Genomic DNA, 20,221 nt, shown 5'->3' with positions numbered 1-20,221 from the left:
GTATTCACCAAGGTCATGGCGGCAGTGATTGCGGTCCTGCACCTCCAGGGGTTGGCAGTGCTTCCTTACCTTTCTGGTCAAGGCTCCATCCAGCGCAGACTGTCAGCGGAGTGTCTCGCTCACTCTCGCCACTCTAGCCCAATTCGGGTGGCTTGTCAATCTTCCCAAATCCACTCTGACTCCGACCCAGAGTCTCACGTACCTAGGGATGCAGTTCGAGATTTTGCCGGCACTTGTGAAGTTGCCCTTAATCAAACAGCAGTCTCTCCAGCTGGCGGTGCGCTCTCTGCTGAGGCCCCGCCGTTATACCCTCAGGCGTCTGATGCAGGTGCTGGGTCAAATGGTGGCGTCCATGGAGGCTGTTCCCTTTGCCCAGTTCCATCTGCGCCCTCTGCAGCTGGACATTCTCCGCTGTTGGGACAAGCGGCCTTCCTCCTTACAGAGGTTAGTGGCTCTGTCGCCACGGACCAGGAGCTCTCTTCAGTGGTGGCTTCGGCCCCTTTCCCTGTCACAAGGGCGCTCCTTCCTGGCCCGTCCTGGGTGATTCTCACCACGGATGCCAGTCTATCCGGCTGGGGAGCGGTATATCTCCACCACAGAGCACAGGGCACTTGGACTCCGGCCGAGTCAGCCCTTTCAATCCATGTGCTGGAAACCAGAGCCGTGTTTCTAGCTCTCCTAGCTTTTCACCACCTGTTGGCGGGCAGGCACATTCGAGTCCAGTCAGACAACGCAACAGCGGTTGCCTACATCAATCACCAAGGCGGGATACGCAGCCGCCTGGCAATGATGGCGGTACAACGCATCCTTCAATGGGCGGAGGACTCCAAGTCCACCATATCCGCAGTCCACATCCCAGGCGTGGAAAACTGGGAGGCAGATTATCTCAGCCGTCAATGCGTGGACGGTGGCGAGTGGTCCCTGCACCCGGCAGTGTTTCAGTCAATCTGCCGCAAATGGGGCACTCCGGACGTGGACCTAATGGCATCCCGTCACAACAACAAGGTTCCTGTTTATGTGGCTCGCTCCCACGATCCTCAGGCATTCGCCGCGGACGCTCTGGTTCAAGACTGGTCCCAGTTTCGTCTGTCCTACGTGTTTCCCCCTCTAGCTCTCTTGCCCAGAGTCCTGCGCAAGATCAGAATGGAGGGCCATCGAGTCATCCTCATTGCACCGGACTGGCCTAGGCGAGCTTGGTATCCGGACCTGCTCCAACTGTTCGTAGAGATGCCGTGGCATCTTCCGGACCGTCCAGACCTACTCTCGCAAGGTCCGTTTTTCCGCCCGAATTCAGCGGCCCTCAAATTGACGGCGTGGCTCTTGAGTCCTGGATTTTGACGACTTCTGGTATTCCTCCTGAGGTCATCTCCACTATGACTCGGGCCCGTAAGTCTTCCTCCGCCAAGATCTAACACAGGACTTGGAAAATTTTCCTGTCCTGGTGTCGCTCTTCCGGCCATCCTCCTTGGCCATTCTCTTTGCCGACCCTTCTGTCTTTTCTACAGTCCGGTCTGCAGCTAGGACTGTCCCTCAACTCTCTCAAGGGACAAGTCTCAGCTCTGTCAGTACTGTTCCAGCGGCGTCTCGCTCGGCTAGGTCAGGTCCGCACCTTCATGCAAGGCGCGTCTCACATCATTCCGCCTTATCGGCGGCCCTTGGATCCCTGGGACCTTAACTTGGTCCTCACGGTATTGCAGAAACCCCCTTTTGAGCCTCTTAGGGAGGTTTCTTTGTATCGTCTTTCTCAGAAAGTGGTTTTTCTAGTTGCCATAACTTCTCTCAGGAGAGTCTCTGATTTGGCTGCGCTCTCCTCGGAGTCACCTTTTTTAGTTTTTCACCAGGACAAGGTGGTTCTACGTCCGACTCCGGACTTTCTTCCTAAGGTGGTCTCGCCCTTCCACCTTAACCAGGACATTTCCTTACCTTCCTTCTGTCCAGCCCCTGTTCATCGCTTTGAAAAAGCGCTGCATACTCTAGATCTGGTGCTTGCTCTCCGGATTTATGTGTCTCGCACCGCTGCGCTTAGGCGGTGCACCTCTCTTTTTGTGCTGACCACAGGACGGCGCAAGGGTCTCCCTGCTTCTAAGCCGACCTTGGCCCGCTGGATTAGATCGACCATTTCGGACGCCTATCTGTGTTCTCAGGTGCCTCCCCCGCCGGGGATCAAAGCACACTCGACCAGAGCTGTCGGTGCCTCTTGGGCTTTTAGGCACCAGGCTACGGCTCAACAAGTCTGTCAGGCTGCCACTTGGACTAGCCTGCATACCTTCTCGAAGCACTACCAAGTGCATGCTCATGCTTCGGCAGATGCGAGCTTGGGCAGACGCATCCTTCAGGCGGCTGTCGCCCACTTGTGAAGTTAGGTTCTGCCTACTTCTTAGTTTTTCTGTTTATTTCCCACCCAGGGACTGCTTTGGAACGTCCCATGGTCTGGGTCTCCCAAAGGAACGATAAAGAAAAAGAGAATTTTGTTTACTTACCGTAAATTCTTTTTCTTATAGTTCCGTATTGGGAGACCCAGCTCCCTCCCTGTTGCCCGTTGGCAATTTTCTTGTTCCGTGTGTTATCACCGGCTGTTGTCAAGACAGAGTCTCCGGTTGTTCCGGCTCTTGCTCTGTTCTACTTGTGGGTGGCTATTCTCCTTCAGCTTTTGCACTAAACTGGCTGGGACTGGCTCACCAGGGGGTGTATAAGCTCAGAGGGAGGAGCTACACTTTTAAGTGTAGTACTTTGTGTGTCCTCCGGAGGCAGAAGCTAAACACCCATGGTCTGCGTCTCCCAATACGGAACTATAAGAAAAAGAATTTACGGTAAGTAAACAAAATTCTCTTTTTTTTTTTTTTTTTATTTTTTTCCTCCTCTAAAACAAGGGTGCGTCTTATAGTCCGGTGCGTCTTATAGTCCGAAAAATACGGTACTTACTGGTAATCCATTTACCGTATATAGTAGGTGAGCATATAAGACTGCTATTATTTGCATGCTATATTTATGTTGTTTTCTTGACAAGGAATATAATCAGCACTGTGTAGTGGAAGAACAGTACAAATCCAGTGATATATTGGAGCAGTCCGCACAGGGAACCATGTGTCTGGTGCCTGGAAAGACCAGAAAGTTCACATTCAAGTTTGTTGCTAAAACTGAAGATGTTGGTAAGAAGATTGAGGTGAGTGAGAGCCAAAGAGTTTTGTTGTGTTTAACAAAAAAATAAAAATGTGTATATGTATGTATGTGTGTGTGTGTGTGTGTGTGTGTGTGTGTGTGTGTGTGTGTGTGTGTGTGTGTATATGTGTATATATATATATATATATATATATGTGTGTATGTAATTATTTAGTTTTCTATAAAAATAAATTGATTGATTTTTACAGCATATAATAGTAACTAAATTTAGTGAATTCTGCTGATTGTCAACTTTTTGAAAAGTTGGTGGAGCTTAGCTACATAAAGCTTGGCAGAAAGTGCCCCAACAACTTCACTATTATTACATGTGAGAAATGTACACATGACCAATGGCCGGAGCACATTTCTGATTCCGACATCTAAGAGCTGTGCCAACTTCATTAGGCGAGCGCCCTCTGGATTAAGACTGGTAAATTTAAAGCAAATCTTGATGAATGACCCCTGTAGACAGGAGCATATTTCTGCTATGGTTGACACCACAAAATTGTTGTATATTTAGTAATTCTATAAAAGACCACTAGTATCCAACATTTTTGCATAAAACTTATATACACAGACTAATGTATGTGTGTCAATGTGTAAAAACAGGCATACAGAGGCAGCACCTAGTATATGCTATGCTCTTTTGATAGGTAAGGGATAAATTATTGATCACTTGGTGTTCTAACGCTGACACCATCAACATTGCTGAGGATGGGACTCTGCAGAGCTCCATCTGAATGAAGTGGAGGTCGAGTAGTCACACTTGGCTCCATGTATTTTCTATTGGCTATAGAGTACAGTGTTCTGCTATTTTGGTAGTATCTCAGAGAATGAGTGGAGTAGCGTCACGAATACTCGACCTCTAATCCATTCAGTCAGGGGTCTTCTTGGGATTGGTGGGGGTCCCAGTGGTCAGACTCTCAGCGATCGATACATTCTCCCTAGAGATGAGCGAGCACTGCCATGCTCGGGTGCTCGTAATGAACAGTTGGATGCTCAGATGGGCTTAAGTCGTGTACAGAGTATAATGATGGAGAATGAGAATTTCTTCAGCGCTCTATTGGGAGACCCAGACGATTGGGGTATAGCTACTGCCCTCTGGAGGCCACACAAAGCACTACATTAAAAGTGCAAGGCCCCTCCCCCTCTGGCTATACCCCCCCGTGGTATCACGGGTTCTCCAGTTTTAGCTTTGTGTGCGAAGGAGGTCAGACATTCCATGCATAGCTCCACAGATTTTAGTCAGCAGTAGCTGCTGACTATTTCGGATGGAAGAAAAGAGGACACATATAGTGTCCCCAGCATGCTCCCTTCTCACCCCTGGATGGTGTTGTAAGGTTGAGGTACCTATTGCTGGTACAGGGCTGGAGCCTGACATGCTGTTTTCCTTCCACATCCCCTTGTAGGGCTCTGTGGAAGTGGGATCCTGCCGGCCTCTCAGCTCTGATGCCGGGCTCCATCCACAGACCCATTAGAACCTGATGGATTCGGAGCAGGAGTACGATCAGGGACAGGGCCCTGCATCTTACAGGTACTCTGTGTCCCCGGCAGGCACAGACACACTCCGGGCTGGCTGGGTGTTGTAGTGCGCCGGGGACCGCAACGTGGAGTTGGTGTCCCTACAGATTACTGGGGGATTGTTTGTTTGGGAACGCAGCGCCGACCCCCTCTGGACCGGGCGGCGCTGCTGTGACTTGTGGTGCGCCGGGGATCCGCCGTCCGCGCTTTTACGGCGGCGGCGGTTATAACTTTAGTCCCAGGCTTTTTGGGCCTAGGACGCCGGCTGCTCCGTTTCGTTCCCGCCCCCACCCTGTCATTCAGGGTAGGGGAGAGACGCTGTTCGCAAGCAGCGACGAGGGCTGGAGCCTGATTTACATGCTCCAGCCCTCACACTATGCACAGAGGGAAGCAGGCTTCCCGCTCTTGGCCAGGAACGCCCAGGGCCCGCCCCCCTTCCTCTCTGAGACGCCGGCAGCCATTACATGCATGCCTGGCTGGAGGAAGGACGCAAGGCTCTGGGAGACCTGGACTAGGGGCTATCTGGGACCACACACCCGCTTTTTAAGCGGGCGGTAAGCGATTTTTCTGTGCTGGTCCCTCTAGTGCCTCACTGTGTGTCAGTGTACTGGGTACATATATATATAGATATTGTATTTCTTGCACTGTGAGGTGCGCTTCTGGCTGCATATCCCAGATCGCTCTGTGGAAGCAGCAACATGTCATCCTCAAAACGCAAGGCAGCCAAGGCAAAAAGGGCTGTGTATACTGCGTGTGCTGCATGTGGGGCTAATCTACCAGCAGGCTCTGATGACCCCCATTGTGTGCAATGCTCCGACCCGGTGCTGCTTCGCCAGCCGGAGTCAGGAGAGGTAGCGACCCAGGCTGAGACGCTTGTAAGTTCTGCCCCGGTGACAGGGACGGACTTTGCAGTTTTTGCAGATAATATGTCTGTATCTATGGCAAAAATCCTTGAGACCTTGCAATCTATGCATGGGGCTCAGTCTCTGGGCACGGCGAGGCCTCTGTCCTCAGGTCCCCCTTACTTGGAATGTATCCAGCCCACAGGGGGGTCCCCGGCTTCACAGGCCGAGGATTATGACTCAGATGATGGCCCCAGCCACCCTAAGCGAGCTCGCTGGGAAAGACCCTCGACGTCTTCACACTGCTCAGGGTCTCAGCGCAATCAGTCTCCCTGTGATGTGTCTGATGAGAGTGATCAGGAATCCACTCCTGGAACCCCTCTCAACCTGGATACCCCGGATGGGGATGCCATGGTAGACGACCTTATCTCAGCCATAAATAGGCTGTTGGATATTTCTCCCCCAGCCCCTTCAGCAGAAGAGGCGGCTGCGGAGCAGGAAAAGTTTCGTTTCCTTTATCCTAAGCGTAAATTGAGTGCTTTGTTAGATCACTCTGACTTCAGAGAATCAATCCAGAAGCACGACGCTCACCCAGAAAGGCGTTTCTCTAAACGATCTAAAGATACGCGTTTCCCTTTCCCCCCTGAGGTGGTCAAGCGCTGGACACAGTGTCCAAAGGTAGACCCCCCGATTTCCAAACTTGCAGCTAGATCCATAGTTGCAGTGGAGGATGGCGCTTCACTTAAAGATGCCAATGACAGACAGATGGACCTTTGGTTAAAATCTGTCTATGAAGCTATCGGCGCGTCGTTTGCTCCGGCATTCGCAGCCGTATGGGCACTCCAGGCTATTTCAGCTGGCTTAGCAAAAGTGGATGCTATCGTGCATCCAGCAGTGCCGCAAGTGGCGCACCTTACCACGCAGATGTCGGCGTTTGCGTCTTACGCTATCAATGCGGTCCTAGAATCTACCAGTCGCACCTCAATGGCGTCCGCCAATTCGGTAGTTTTGCGCAGAGCCTTGTGGTTAAAGGACTGGAAAGCAGATGCTGGTTCCAAAAAATGTTTAACCAGTTTGCCTTTGTCTAGAGAGAGACTGTTTGGCGAGCCATTGGCTGACATCATTAAGCAGTCCAAGGGTAAAGACTCCTCTTTACCACAACCCAGAACACCCAAACCTCAGCAGAAAAAGTGGCAGCAGAGGTTTCAGTCCTTTCGAGGTTCGGGCAAGACACCATTTACCTCGTCCAAAGGGACTCAGAGGACGCAAAGAAACTCAGATTCGTGGCGGACTCACGCACGCCCCAAGAAAGCAAATGGAGGTACCGCTTCCAAAGCGACTACCTCATGACTTCCAGCCCCCCCCCTCCGCATCGCCGGTCGGGGGCAGGCTCTCCCGCTTTTCCGGCATTTGGATGTCACAGGTCAAAGACCGGTGGGTGACGGACATTTTGTCTCGCGGGTACAGAATCGAGTTCAATTCTCGTCCTCCAGCTCGGTTCTTCAGAACCTCCCCACGTCCAGACCGAGCAGATGCTCTGCTGCAGGCGGTGGATTCCCTAAAAGCGGAAGGAGTGGTTATCCCAGTCCCTCCTCAGGAACAAGGGCAAGGGTTTTACTCCAATCTCTTTGTGGTTCCAAAAAAGGACGGCTCGTTCCGTCCTGTTCTGGACCTAAAACGGCTCAACAAACATGTGCACGCCAGGAGGTTCCGGATGGAAACCCTCCGCTCTGTCATTGCCTCAATGTCCAGAGGAGACTTCCTTGCCTCAATAGACATCAAAGATGCTTATCTCCACGTGCCAATTGCTGCAGAACATCAACGTTTTCTACGATTTGTGATAGGAGACGACCATTTTCAGTTCGTAGCTCTTCCATTTGGTCTGGCGACAGCCCCACGGGTCTTCACCAAGATCATGGCGGCGGTGGTAGCAGTCTTGCACTCTCAGGGACACTCGGTGATTCCTTACCTAGACGACTTATTGGTCAAAGCTCCCTCTCAGGAGGCATGCCAACTCAGCCTGAATGCTACGCTGGAGACTCTACAGTCTTTCGGATGGATCATCAACTTTCCAAAGTCGATCCTATCACCGACTCAGTCACTAACGTATCTTGGCATGGAGTTTCATACTCTAGCAGCGATAGTGAAGCTTCCGCTGGACAAGCAGCGGTCACTACAGACAGGGGTGCAATCTCTCCTGCAGGGCCAGTTGCATCCCTTGCGGCGCCTCATGCATTTCCTAGGGAAGATGGTGGCAGCCATGGAAGCAGTTCCCTTTGCGCAGTTTCATCTGCGCCCACTTCAATGGGACATTCTCCGCCAATGGGACGGGAAGTCAACGTCCCTGGACAGGAAAGTCTCGCTTTCCCAGACGGCCAAAGACTCTCTACAATGGTGGCTCCTTCCCACTTCATTGTCTCAGGGAAGATCCTTCCTGCCTCCATCCTGGGCAGTAGTCACGACAGATGCGAGTCTGTCAGGGTGGGGAGCAGTATTTCTCCACCACAGGGCTCAGGGGACGTGGACTCCGCAGGAGTCCACCCTTCAGATCAATGTTCTGGAGATCAGAGCAGTGTATCTTGCTCTACTGGCCTTCCAACAGTGGCTGGAAGGAAAGCAGATCCGAATCCAATCGGACAACTCCACAGCGGTGGCATACATCAACCACCAAGGAGGGACGCGCAGTCGGCAAGCCTTCCAAGAAGTCCGGCGCATTCTAATGTGGGTGGAGGACAGAGCATCCACCATATCCGCGGTTCACATCCCAGGCGTAGAAAACTGGGAAGCAGACTTCCTCAGTCGCCAGGGCATGGACGCAGGGGAATGGTCCCTTCACCCGGACGTGTTTCAGGAAATCTGTCGCCGCTGGGGAGTGCCGGACGTCGACCTAATGGCATCCCGGCACAACAACAAGGTCCCGGCATTCATGGCGAGGTCGCGCGATCAAAGAGCTCTGGCGGCAGACGCCTTGGTTCAAGATTGGTCGCAGTTTCAGCTCCCATACGTGTTTCCGCCTCTGGCGCTCTTGCCCAGAGTGCTACGCAAGATCAGATCCGAGTGCAGCCGCGTCATACTCGTCGCTCCAGACTGGCCGAGGAGGTCGTGGTATCCGGATCTGTGGCATCTCACGATCGGTCGACCGTGGTCACTGCCAGACCGACCAGACTTACTGTCCCAAGGGCCGTTTTTCCATCAGAATTCTGCGGCCCTGAACCTGACTGTGTGGCCATTGAGTCCTGGATCCTAGCATCTGCTGGATTATCTCAGGGAGTCATTGCCACAATGAGACAAGCTAGAAAGTCGAATTCGGCTAAGATCTACCACAGAACGTGGAAGATTTTCTTGTCCTGGTGCTCTGCTCAGGGAGTGTCTCCCTGGCCATTTGCATTGCCCAAGTTTCTTTCCTTCCTGCAATCGGGGTTAGAAAAGGGCTTGTCGCTCAGCTCCCTTAAAGGGCAAGTTTCGGCACTATCCGTGTTTTTTCAGAAGCGTCTAGCACGTCTTCCTAAGGTGCGCACGTTCCTGCAGGGGGTCTGTCATATTGTGCCCCCGTACAAGCGACCGTTAGATCCATGGGATCTGAACAGGGTACTAGTTGCTCTCCAGAAACCGCCCTTCGAGCCTCTGAAGGAAGTTTCCTTTTCTCGGCTGTCGCAGAAAGTGGCGTTTCTTGTTGCAATCACATCGCTTCGGCGAGTGTCTGAGCTGGCAGCTCTGTCATCTAAGGCTCCCTTCCTGGTGTTCCACCAGGACAAGGTTGTGCTGCGCCCCATTCCGGAGTTTCTCCCTAAGGTCGTATCCTCTTTTCATCTTAATCAGGATATTTCCTTGCCTTCTTTTTGCCCTCATCCGGTTCACCGGTATGAAAAGGCCTTACGTTTGCTAGATCTGGTGAGAGCACTCAGAATCTACATTTCCCGCACGGCGCCCATACGCCGTGCCGATGCACTTTTCGTCCTTGTCGCTGGTCCGCGCAAGGGGTTGCAGGCTTCTAAAGCCACCCTGGCTCGATGGATCAAAGAACCAATTCTAGAGGCCTACCGTTCTGCGGGGCTTCCGGTTCCTTCAGGGCTAAAAGCCCACTCAACCAGAGCCGTGGGTGCGTCCTGGGCATTACGTCACCAGGCTTCGGCTCAACAGGTGTGCCAGGCAGCTACCTGGTCCAGTCTGCACACTTTCACCAAGCATTATCAGGTGCATACCTATGCTTCGGCGGATGCCAGCTTAGGTAGAAGAGTCCTGCAGGCGGCAGTGACACCCCCGTAGGGGAGGGCTGTTTTGCAGCTCTAACATGAGGTATTTATTTACCCACCCAGGGACAGCTTTTGGACGTCCCAATCGTCTGGGTCTCCCAATAGAGCGCTGAAGAAGAAGGGAATTTTGTTACTTACCGTAAATTCCTTTTCTTCTAGCTCTTATTGGGAGACCCAGCACCCGCCCTGTTGTCCTTCGGGATGTTTTTTGTTGTTTGCGGGTACACATGTTGTTCATGTTGAACGGTTTGTCAGTTCTCCGATGTTATTCGGAGTTAATTTGTTTAAACCAGTTATTGGCTTCCTCCTTCTTGCTTTGGCACTAAAACTGGAGAACCCGTGATACCACGGGGGGGTATAGCCAGAGGGGGAGGGGCCTTGCACTTTTAATGTAGTGCTTTGTGTGGCCTCCAGAGGGCAGTAGCTATACCCCAATCGTCTGGGTCTCCCAATAAGAGCTAGAAGAAAAGGAATTTACGGTAAGTAACAAAATTCCCTTCTTCTCCAGAAAATGTGGAAAAATGCTTTAGTTCCCCATAGGCCTCCATTATACTTGGTACACAAGTCAAGCCCATTCGACTGCTCATTACAAATACTCTGCACCCGAGCATGGCGGTGCCTGCCCATCACTAGTTATCCCCTATCGTACTGATGGGGATAACTTGTATACTAGGTACAACCCATTTCAAAATGTATAACAAAAACACTTCTGAAGTCTGGTCTGCAATCGCCAGTGCCTTGAAAAAATATTCATACCCCTTGAACTTTTCCACATTTTTTCACATTACGCCCACAAACACAAGTTTATTTTATTGGTTTTTATGTGATTTATCAATAATAAATGTGACAATTGTGACTTGTATTTACCCCCTGTAGTCCGATACAATTGCCTCCAGAAGTAAAAAAATAAAATACATTTCAAAATGAGACCTGTTAAGGGAATGAATATCTTTTCCACTTTTCAGATAACCTCAGTAGATCTAGTCCTGGGCAGTGAGTCCGGCCGCTGTGTCATTCTGAAATGGAGGGGAGGCGGGGGAGATGCAGCCTCCGCTCAGGAGGCCGTCCAGGCCTCTCGCTCCTTTAAACGGAGACCAAAGCTACCTGATGCTGAAGTGCACTGGGATGGCATCATAATCCAGGCCAGCACCATGTAAGAGAGAAGTGATGTAGAATATCCTGTATTGATCGGACTTTCTAGTAAGGAATGAAGATTGGTATATTTTTGCTTTTCAGGATTATTTCCAGAGTACCTAAGGTTTCAGTGCAACTGCGCCACGAGCCGCCAGCGCTAAACAATGAGATGTACTGCTTGATGATTACTATACAGTCTCAGGAGGACACGCTCATCAGAGACGTGAAGCTCACGGCGGGACTTAAGCCAGGTATTCAGCTTAAATTTTTTTTAATAGTTCTGTTCACACTCAGCGGATTTGTTGCGTTTGTTCCATACGTCTCAATGCTGTTTGCAGGAATCCAATCACATACGTCAGAAACTTCCCCATGTCTTTATCATAAAAGATAATATACAGAAAAAGCAATGAAAAAAGTACTACAAGTGGAATACTAACCTGTACACTCCACAATCAGTCTTTGTTGTTTCTATGTACAGGGATTTTTTTTTTATGTGCTCTTTTGAGCTAAAGCCATGTTTGTACAGTGTAGATTCACGTTTTTGTGTATTTTATTTTATTTTTTTTATTCATAAACAAAACCAACAAAGTGCTTGAACCTGTTTCTTGATCTAATCCTGGTTTGGGTTTAAAAAAAATAAAAACCCCAAAAACAAACCAAAAAAAAAACCAAAACATATTTGCAGTGTGTAAACTGGGTTAAGTATGATCTTTCCCTGAGGTTTATATCTGGTTGCATGTATTACAACCAGCACGTGCTAATGCTCACCCTTTTTATTAATGGTAGCACCTATTTTGATGGGAAGCTATCGTCAGAAAATGACCTTTCTTTATCGTTCCTATGGGAGACCCAGACATTGGTGTATAGCTTCTGCCTCCGGAGGACACACAAAGTACTACACTCAAAAGTGTAGCTCCTCCCTCTGAGCTTATACACCCCCTGGAGAACCAGATCTAGCCAGTTTATCGCTTTGTGTTCAGGAGGTCACATCCACACATGCATTCTCATCTGATTTTTCATTTTTTGGAAAGAGTTTGAAGAAAAGCGGGTCCAAGCCTGGACCCCCGGCATGTCCCTTCTCACCCCACTGTGTCGGCGGTGCTGTTAAGGTTGATTTACAAGGCTGGAGCCTTACATGCCGTGCTCCTTCACCATCACTCCGGGGCTCTGGCTTGAAGTGGGAGCCAGCACGGTTCTCCATGCTTGGCATGAGACCGGTCTCCATCCGCAGCCCTTCAGGATTCTGCTGGACCAGAGCACTCATCCCCAGGGACTGGCTACCCTGCGTCTCAGCAAGCTAAGTACCTGAGACGTTTATATATGGGGGTCCCTTGTACTTTATTGTTGTGGGAGAGTGTGCTGAGTGATTTTTATGACATTTCCGGCGGGTTCTCTGGCTGTCGCCTGAGAACCGCGCCGATGGTGCCTGCGCACCGGCCGCACCGCTCAAATTTAGGCCCCGGCTTCGCCGGAGGCCTACTTTCGGTTTCACTGCCCTCGGATGTCATTCATGCAGAGGGACAGCGAGGCTCCGCCCAGCGGCCGTTCTACAAAGGGGAGAGACACTCCTCACTGAGTACATGTCTCCTCCCCTGTGAATCTCTTTGGCCCTCCAGATCCCGCTCTCAGAGTGAGTCCCGCCCCCTCTCTTCACTCCGGTGGCCATTTTCTCAGCGTTTTTCCCTGCGATCACCACTGGTCTGCAACATCCCTGCTGAGGTGCTTGGGAGTCCGGACTTCGGGATCTGGAGGGCACACAACAAGCGGTCTGGTAAGCCACAACCTCTGGTTGTGGACCTTCTGTATATACTCTCTGGGGGTCATTCTGGCAGAGCCCTCACTCCAGCAGCATGTCTCACACGAGGAGCAAGGCTCCAAAGCTGTTTTCAGTATGCACTGCATGTAAGCTCCTGCTGCCGGAACCGAGCACCTATCCACATTGTGATGCCTGCTCTAACCTGACGATGCCTCAGCCTGAAATCGCACCCCCAGTGGTCTCTCAGGCTGCTCCGGCTCCTGTGGCTGACCCCCTGGCTTGGGTAGAATCCTTAACCAGGTCTATCTCCCAGTCTTTTGCTGACTCCATGGGACATCTGTCCAGGACTGCTGAGCATGCATCAGCCCCCGTCGCAGGGTGCCTCTGCTGCTAGGTCTCTCTCAGGACCGGAGCTTCCAGAGGATTCATCATCTGGTCCCAGGCCCCGTCCTTCTAATAAGAGACGCAGGGCTCCCTCTCCTTCGTCCCGCGGCTCGGTTTCAGAAGCTGACTCGCAGGATGAGGAGGATGCCTTTTACTGGGGGCTCGGAGACTACCTCCATGTGCCCCATTGGTCTGTCCGACAGTGACTCGGATGTTAGTGATTTGATTGCGTCCATTAATTCTGTACTGGATCTCAATCCGCCAGTATCAGAGGAACAACCCTCTCTGGCAGAAAAGCACCAGTTTACCTCGCCTAAGAGGACGAAGAGTGTGTTCTTTAACCACTCCAGTTTTCAGGCCGCTGTGACCAAGCCCAGGGCCTGCCCTGACAAACGCTTCCCAAAGCGTGGTTCTGATGACCGTTTTCCCTTTCCACCTGAGGTGGTCAAGGAGTGGGCTCATTCACCAAAGGTAGACCCCCCGGTGTCTAGACTCTCAGCCCGGACCGTTGTATCAGTGGCTGATGGCACCTCGCTTAAGGATTCCACAGACCGCCAGGTTGACCTTCTGGCCAAATCTGTATTTGAGGCGGCAGGGGCCTCGTTCTCCCCGACTTTTGCAGCAGTGTGGGCTCTCAAAGCCATCTCTGCTTCTCTGGAGGAGATGCATTCCCTCACTAAGGAATCTATGCCTGAGATGGTTGCCTTAACTTCCCAAGCTTCGGCTTTTTCATCCTATGCCATGTCTGCCATGCTGGAGGCTTCTCACCGCACTGCGGTGGCTTCGGCTTATTCCCTCACCATCCGCAGGACCTTGTGGGTTCGAGAGTGGAAGGCAGATTCTTCTTCTAAGAAGTACCTTGCGGGGCTCCCTTTTGCTGGGTCCTGGCTGTTCGGTGAACACCTGGATGAAATTAAGGAAGCGAAATTATTAAGGAAGCTACTGGCGGGAAGAGTACTTCCATGCCACAAACCAAAACCAGGAAACCTGTCCAGGGTAGGAATCAGTCAAGGTTTCGTTCCTTTCGTTCCTCCAACTGGTCGTCCTATAAGCCCTCGGCCTCGTCCACTAACATTGCCAAGGACCAAAAATCCAGCTGGCGCACAAAAGCGCGTCCACAGAAGACTGCAAGTGCTGCTGCCATTAAGGCAGCCTCCTCTTGACTATCTGTTTGCGCCAGCAACGTCCTTAGTCGGTGGCAGGCTCTCCCACTTTGGCGACGTGTGGATTCAACACGTCTCCGATCAGTGGGTGCGGGATATCATCTCCCACGGCTACAGGATAGAATTCTCTTCCAGACCGCCAAACAGATTTTTTCTGTCAACTTCCCCCTGCTCCAAGGCCGCCGCCTTCTCTCAGGCCGTGGCATCCCTGCAGGCCAACGGAGTAATTGTACCGGTTCCCGCCCGGGAACAGTTCAGACGTTTCTACTCAAATTTCTTCCTAGTCCCCAAAAAGGACGGTTCCTTCCGGCCCATCCTGGATCTCAAGCTTCTCAACAAGCATGTTCAGGTGCGGCATTTTCGCATGGAGTCTCTGCGATCAGTTATTGCCTCAATGACCCAAGGAGATTTCCTGGCATCCATCGACATCAGAGATGCCTATCTGCATGTGCCAATTGCAGTTTCTCACCAGCGTTGGCTACGTTTTGCAATCGGAGAGGAACATTTCCAATTTGTGGCTCTCCCCTTCGGGTTAGCCACGGCCCCTCGAGTATTCACCAAGGTCATGGCAGCAGTGGTTGCGGTTCTGCACCTACAGGGGTTGTCAGTGATTCCTTACCTGGACGACCTTCTAGTCAAGGCTTCATCCAGCGCAGACTGTCAGCGGAGTGTCTCGCTCACTCTTGCCACTCTAGCCCAATTCGGGTGGATTGTCAATCTGCCCAAATCCACTCTGACTCCGACCCAGAGTCTCGCGTACCTAGGGATGCAGTTCGAGACTCTGCCGGCACTTGTGAAGTTGCCCTCAGTCAAACAGCAGTCCCTCCAACTGGCGGTCCGCGCTCTGCTGAGGCCCCGCCGTTATTCCATCAGGCACCTGATGCAGGTGCTGGGTCAGATGGTGGCGTCAATGGAGGCTGTTCCCTTTGCCCAGTTCCATCTGCGTTCACTGCAGCTGGACATTCTCCGCTGTTGGGACAAGCGGCCTTCCTCCTTGCACAGGTTAGTGGCTCTGTCGCAACAGACCAGGAGCTCTCTTCAGTGGTGGCTTCGGCCCCTCTCTCTGTCTCAGGGGCGCTCCTTCCTGACCCCGTCCTGGGTGATTCTCACCACGGATGCCAGTCTGTCCAGCTGGGGAGCGGTATATCTCCACCACCGAGCGCAGGGCACTTGGACTCCGTCCGAGTCAGCCCTTTCAATCAATGTGCTGGAAACCTGAGCTGTGCTTCTAGCTCTCCTAGCCTTTCACCACCTGTTGGCGGGCAAGCACATCAGAGTCCAGTCAGACAACGCGACAGCAGTTGCCTACATCAATCACCAAGGCGGGACACGCAGCCGCCTGGCAATGTTGGAGGTCCAACGCATCCTTCAATGGGCGGAGGACTCCAAGTCCACCATATCCGCAGTCCACATCCCAGGCGTGGAAAACTGGGAGGCAGATTATCTCAGCCGTCAAACCGTGGACGGCGGCGAGTGGTCCCTGCATCCGGCAGTGTTTCAGTCAATCTGCCGCAAGTGGGGCACTCCGGACGTGGACCTAATGGCATCCCGTCACAACAACAAGGTTCCGGTTTACGTGGCTCGCTCCCACGATCCTCAGGCATTCGCCGCGGACGCTCTGGTTCAAGACTGGTCCCAGTTTCGTCTGTCCTACGTGTTTCCCCCTCTAGCGCTCTTGCCCAGAGTTCTGCGCAAGATCAGACTGGAGGGCCGTCGAGTCATTCTCATTGCTCCGGACTGGCCCAGGCGAGCTTGGTACCCAGACCTGCTCCTTCTGTCCGTAGAGGTGCCGTGGCATCTTCCGGACCGTCCAGACCTTCTCTCACAAGGTCCGTTTTTCCGCCAGAATTCTGCGGCTCTCAGATTGACGGCGTGGCTCTTGAGTCCTGGATCTTGACGGCTTCTGGTATTCCTCCTGAAGTCATCTCCACTATGACTCGGGCCCGTAAGTCTTCCTCTGCCAAGATCTATCACAGGACTTGGAAGATTTTCCTGTCCTGGTGTCGCTCTTCCGGCCATCCTCCTTGGCCTTTTTCCTTGCCGACCCTTCTTTCCTTTCTACAGTCCGGTCTGCAGCTGGGACTGTCCCTCAACTCTCTCAAGGGACAATTCTCAGCTCTGTCAGTGCTGTTCCAGCGGCGTCTCGCCCGGCTGGCTCAGATCCGCACCTTCTTGCAAGGCGCGTCTCACATCATTCCGCCTTACCGGCGACCCTTGGATCCCTGGGACCTCAATTTGGTTCTCACGGTTTTGCAGAAACCCCCCTTTGAGCCTCTTAGGGAGGTTTCTTTGTTTCGTCTTTCACAGAAAGTGGTCTTTCTAGTGGCCATAACTTCCCTCAGAAGAGTCTCTGATTTGGCTGCGCTCTCTTCGGAGTCACCTTTTTTGGTTTTTCATCAAGACAAGGTAGTTCTCCGTCCGACTCCAGACTTTCTTCCTAAGGTGGTCTCTCCTTTCCACCTTAACCAGGACATTACCCTACCGTCCTTTTGTCCGGCTCCTGTTCATCGCTTTGAAAAAGCGTTGCATACTCTGGATCTGGTGCGGGCGCTCCGGATCTATGTGTCTCGCACCGCTGCTCTTAGGCGGTGCACCTCTCTTTTTGTGCTAACCACAGGTCGGCGTAAGGGCCTCTCTGCTTCTAAGCCGACCTTAGCCCGTTGGATCAGGTCCATCATTTCGAAGGCCTATCTGTGTTCTCTGGTGCCTCCCCTGCCGGGGATCAAGGCACACTCGACCAGAGCTGTCGGTGCCTCTTGGGCTTTCAGGCACCAGGCTATGGCTCAGCAAGTCTGTCAGGCTGCCACTTGGACTAGCCTGCATACCTTTTCAAAGCACTACCAAGTGCATGCTCATGCTTCGGCAGATGCGAGCTTGGGCAGACGCATGCTTCAGGCGGCTGTCGCCCACTTGTGAAGTTAGGCTCCGCCTACTTCTCAGTTTTTCTGTTTATTCCCACCCATGGACTGCTTTGAGACGTCCCAATGTCTGGGTCTCCCATAGGAACGATAAAGAAAAAGAGAATTTTGTTTACTTACCGTAAATTCTTTTTCTTATAGTTCCGTATTGGGAGACCCAGCTCCCTCCCTGTTGCCTGTTGGCAGTTCTTGTTCCGCGTGTTATCACCGGCTGTTGTCGTAGACAGAGACTCCGGTTGTTCCGGTTCTTGCTCTGTTTTTACTTGTGGGTGGCTATTCTCCTTCAGCTTGTGCACTAAACTGGCTAGATCTGGTTCTCCAGGGGGTGTATAAGCTCAGAGGGAGGAGCTACACTTTTTAGTGTAGTACTTTGTGTGTCCTCCGGAGGCAGAAGCTATACACCAATGTCTGGGTCTCCCAATACGGAACTATAAGAAAAAGAATTTACGGTAAGTAAACAAAATTCTCTTTCTTCTTAAAACAAGGTTTTTGTGTTATATGTTTTGGGGTTTTTTGTTTTTTCTTTTTTAAATGGCAATTATTTTTTTTTATTTTTTTTTTTACATATCACAATCTATATTAAAATAGAAATCTTGCCGTTTTCACAATGGTAACTCGGTGTTTTTCGAGTCCTGCTGCTTCAGGAAATACATGTACATTAGCCACAGTGTTTGGAGCCCACCCCTGTATGTTGTATTAACCCCTTCAGCCCCGGGGCACTTTCCGTTTTTGTTTTTTGCTCCCCTTCTTCCGAGAGCCGTAACTTTTTTATTTTTCCATCAATCTTGCCATTTGAGGGCTTGTTTTTTGCGGGACAAGTTGTACTTTTAAATGAAACCATAAGTTTTACCATATGGTGTACTGGAAAGCAGCAAAAAAATTCCAAGTGTGGAAAAATTGCAAAAAAAGTGTGATGGCACAATAGTTTTTGGGATGTTTTATTCACGGTGTTCACTATATGGTAAAACTGATGTGTGGGTATGATGCCTGAGGTCGGTGCGAGTTTGTAGACACCAAACATGTATAGATTTACTTGTATCTAAGGGGTTAATAAAAATTCACAAGGTTGTCCAATAAAAGTGGCGTACGTTTTGCGCCATTTTCCGAAACACGTAGAGTTCTCATTTTTTGGGATCTATGGCTCAGTGACGGCTTATTTTTTGCGTCTCGAGCTGATGTTTCTAATGGTAGCATTTTTGCGCAGATGCTACGTTTTGATCGCCTGTTATTGCATTTTGCGTAAAACTTGCGGCGACCAAAAAAACGTAATTTTGGCATTTGGTAAACGGCGTAGTGGCAAAAAAATTCCAATCAGATTAATTGATTTTATATTTTGATCGGGCATTTCTGAACGCGGCGATACCAAATATGTGTATATTTTATTTATTTTTTAACCCTTTAATTTTCAATGGGGGGAAAGGGGGGTGATTTGAACTTTTTAGGTTTTTGTTTTGTTTTTTTTTATTTTTTAAAACTTTTTTTTTACTTTTTTTATTTTATTTTACTAGTCCCCCTAGGGGGCTATAGCGATCAGCAATCCGATTGCTGATCGCTATCTGCTGATCACAGCTATACCGCTGTAAACAGCAGAAATAGTCACTTTCTTTTTTCCTCTGCTCCGTGCCGAGGAAAAACGAAAGTGAAACTTCGTAGCAGCAGGCGTCATCACATGACCCTGTGCTGCGATGGCAACCACCGAACGTCACGTGATCACTCACGTGACGTCCGGAGGGGGCGGCGGTAAGTAAAAAACATGGCCGCGCGCATATAGATCTCGCTGCCAGACTTTGGTAGAGAGATCTAAGGGGTTAATGTTCCGGGTGGAATGCGATTCCACTCGGAACATGTAGGCACACATGTCAGCTGTTGAAAACAGCTGATATGTGTGCCGATCCACGCCGCCTGCCCGCGGCAGGGGGCGGGGCTTACCGGGACACGATCCATGACGGAAAGATCCGTCCATGGTCGTGAAGGGGTTAAAGGGAAGGTATCGTCAAAAAAAAAAAAAATAACTGAAAAAAATGTAAAGTAATGTTTAAATGTTTTGTTTAAATGTTTTTGTTTTGTTTTGTTTTTTTGTTTTTTTTTTTTTTTTTTTAATTGTGCAAAATATATAAAAAAAAAAAATAAAGTTTGATATTTTCCACTGTTAAACACTAGGGGGAGCAGCTTCTGAACTCCTACTGAATTTCCACTGTATAAAAAGCTCAGATTACAGCCTGCCGTAAAGTGGGCGGAGTCTGCTCTCCTGTGTGTGATGGCACGCCTCCCCACTCCCAATCTGAGTGTTTAGAACAGATAACAGAAAATGACAGGTAGGGACACAATGCACAGCCATTTTCCTGGTGACCAGAAATGTCTAAAGTGTCACCAAGGACAGCAGGAGTATCACACAGGATAGGATTAGATACACGGCTCTGCAGACAGTATCACACAGGATAGGATTAGATACACAGCTGTGCAGACAGTATCACACAGGAGAGGATTAGATACACAGCTCAGCAGACAGTATCAGAGGATAGGATTAGATACACGGCTCAGCAGACAGCATCACACAGGACAGGATTAGATACACGGCTCAGCAGACAGTATCACACAGGACAGGATTAAATACAGGGCTCAGCAGACAGTATCACACAGGACAGGATTAGATACACGGCTTAGCAGACAGAATCACAAAGGATAGGATTAGATACACAGCTCAGCAGACAGTATCACACAGGAGAGGATTAGATACACGGCTCAGCAGACAGCATCACACAGGACAGGATTAGATACACGGCTCAGCAGACAGTATCACAGGATAGGATTAGATACACAGCTGTGCAGACAGTATCACACAGGAGAGGATTAGATACACGGCTCAGCAGATAGTATCACACAGGAGTAATAGATACACGGCTAAGAAGACAGTATCACACCGAACATGATTAGATACACAGCTCAGCAGACAGTATGACATGATAGGATTGGATACACGGCTCAGCAGACAGTATCACACAGGATAGGATTAGATACATGGCTCAGCAGACAGTATCAGACAGGAGAGGATTAGATACACTGCTCAGCAGACAGTTTCACACAGGATAGG

At 50.6% G+C, this 20,221-nt stretch overlaps 1 protein-coding gene across 1 annotated transcript in view; it reads left to right on the top strand.

Annotated features, from left to right (window-relative positions):
• The window catches only part of TRAPPC11 (trafficking protein particle complex subunit 11), a 155,308-nt gene that overhangs the window by 103,110 nt on the left and 31,977 nt on the right, over positions 1-20,221 (top strand). The window contains exons 19-21 of the mRNA XM_075347156.1: positions 3,008-3,163; positions 10,741-10,928; positions 11,012-11,160. Coding sequence (XP_075203271.1) covers positions 3,008-3,163; positions 10,741-10,928; positions 11,012-11,160 — 493 coding nt within the window. The remainder of the gene's footprint in view (positions 1-3,007; positions 3,164-10,740; positions 10,929-11,011; positions 11,161-20,221) is intronic.

This window comes from Anomaloglossus baeobatrachus, chromosome 1, assembly GCF_048569485.1.
Source record: "Anomaloglossus baeobatrachus isolate aAnoBae1 chromosome 1, aAnoBae1.hap1, whole genome shotgun sequence".
NCBI lineage: Eukaryota > Metazoa > Chordata > Amphibia > Anura > Aromobatidae > Anomaloglossus > Anomaloglossus baeobatrachus.
This window is presented reverse-complemented; position numbering and strand designations above follow the sequence as displayed.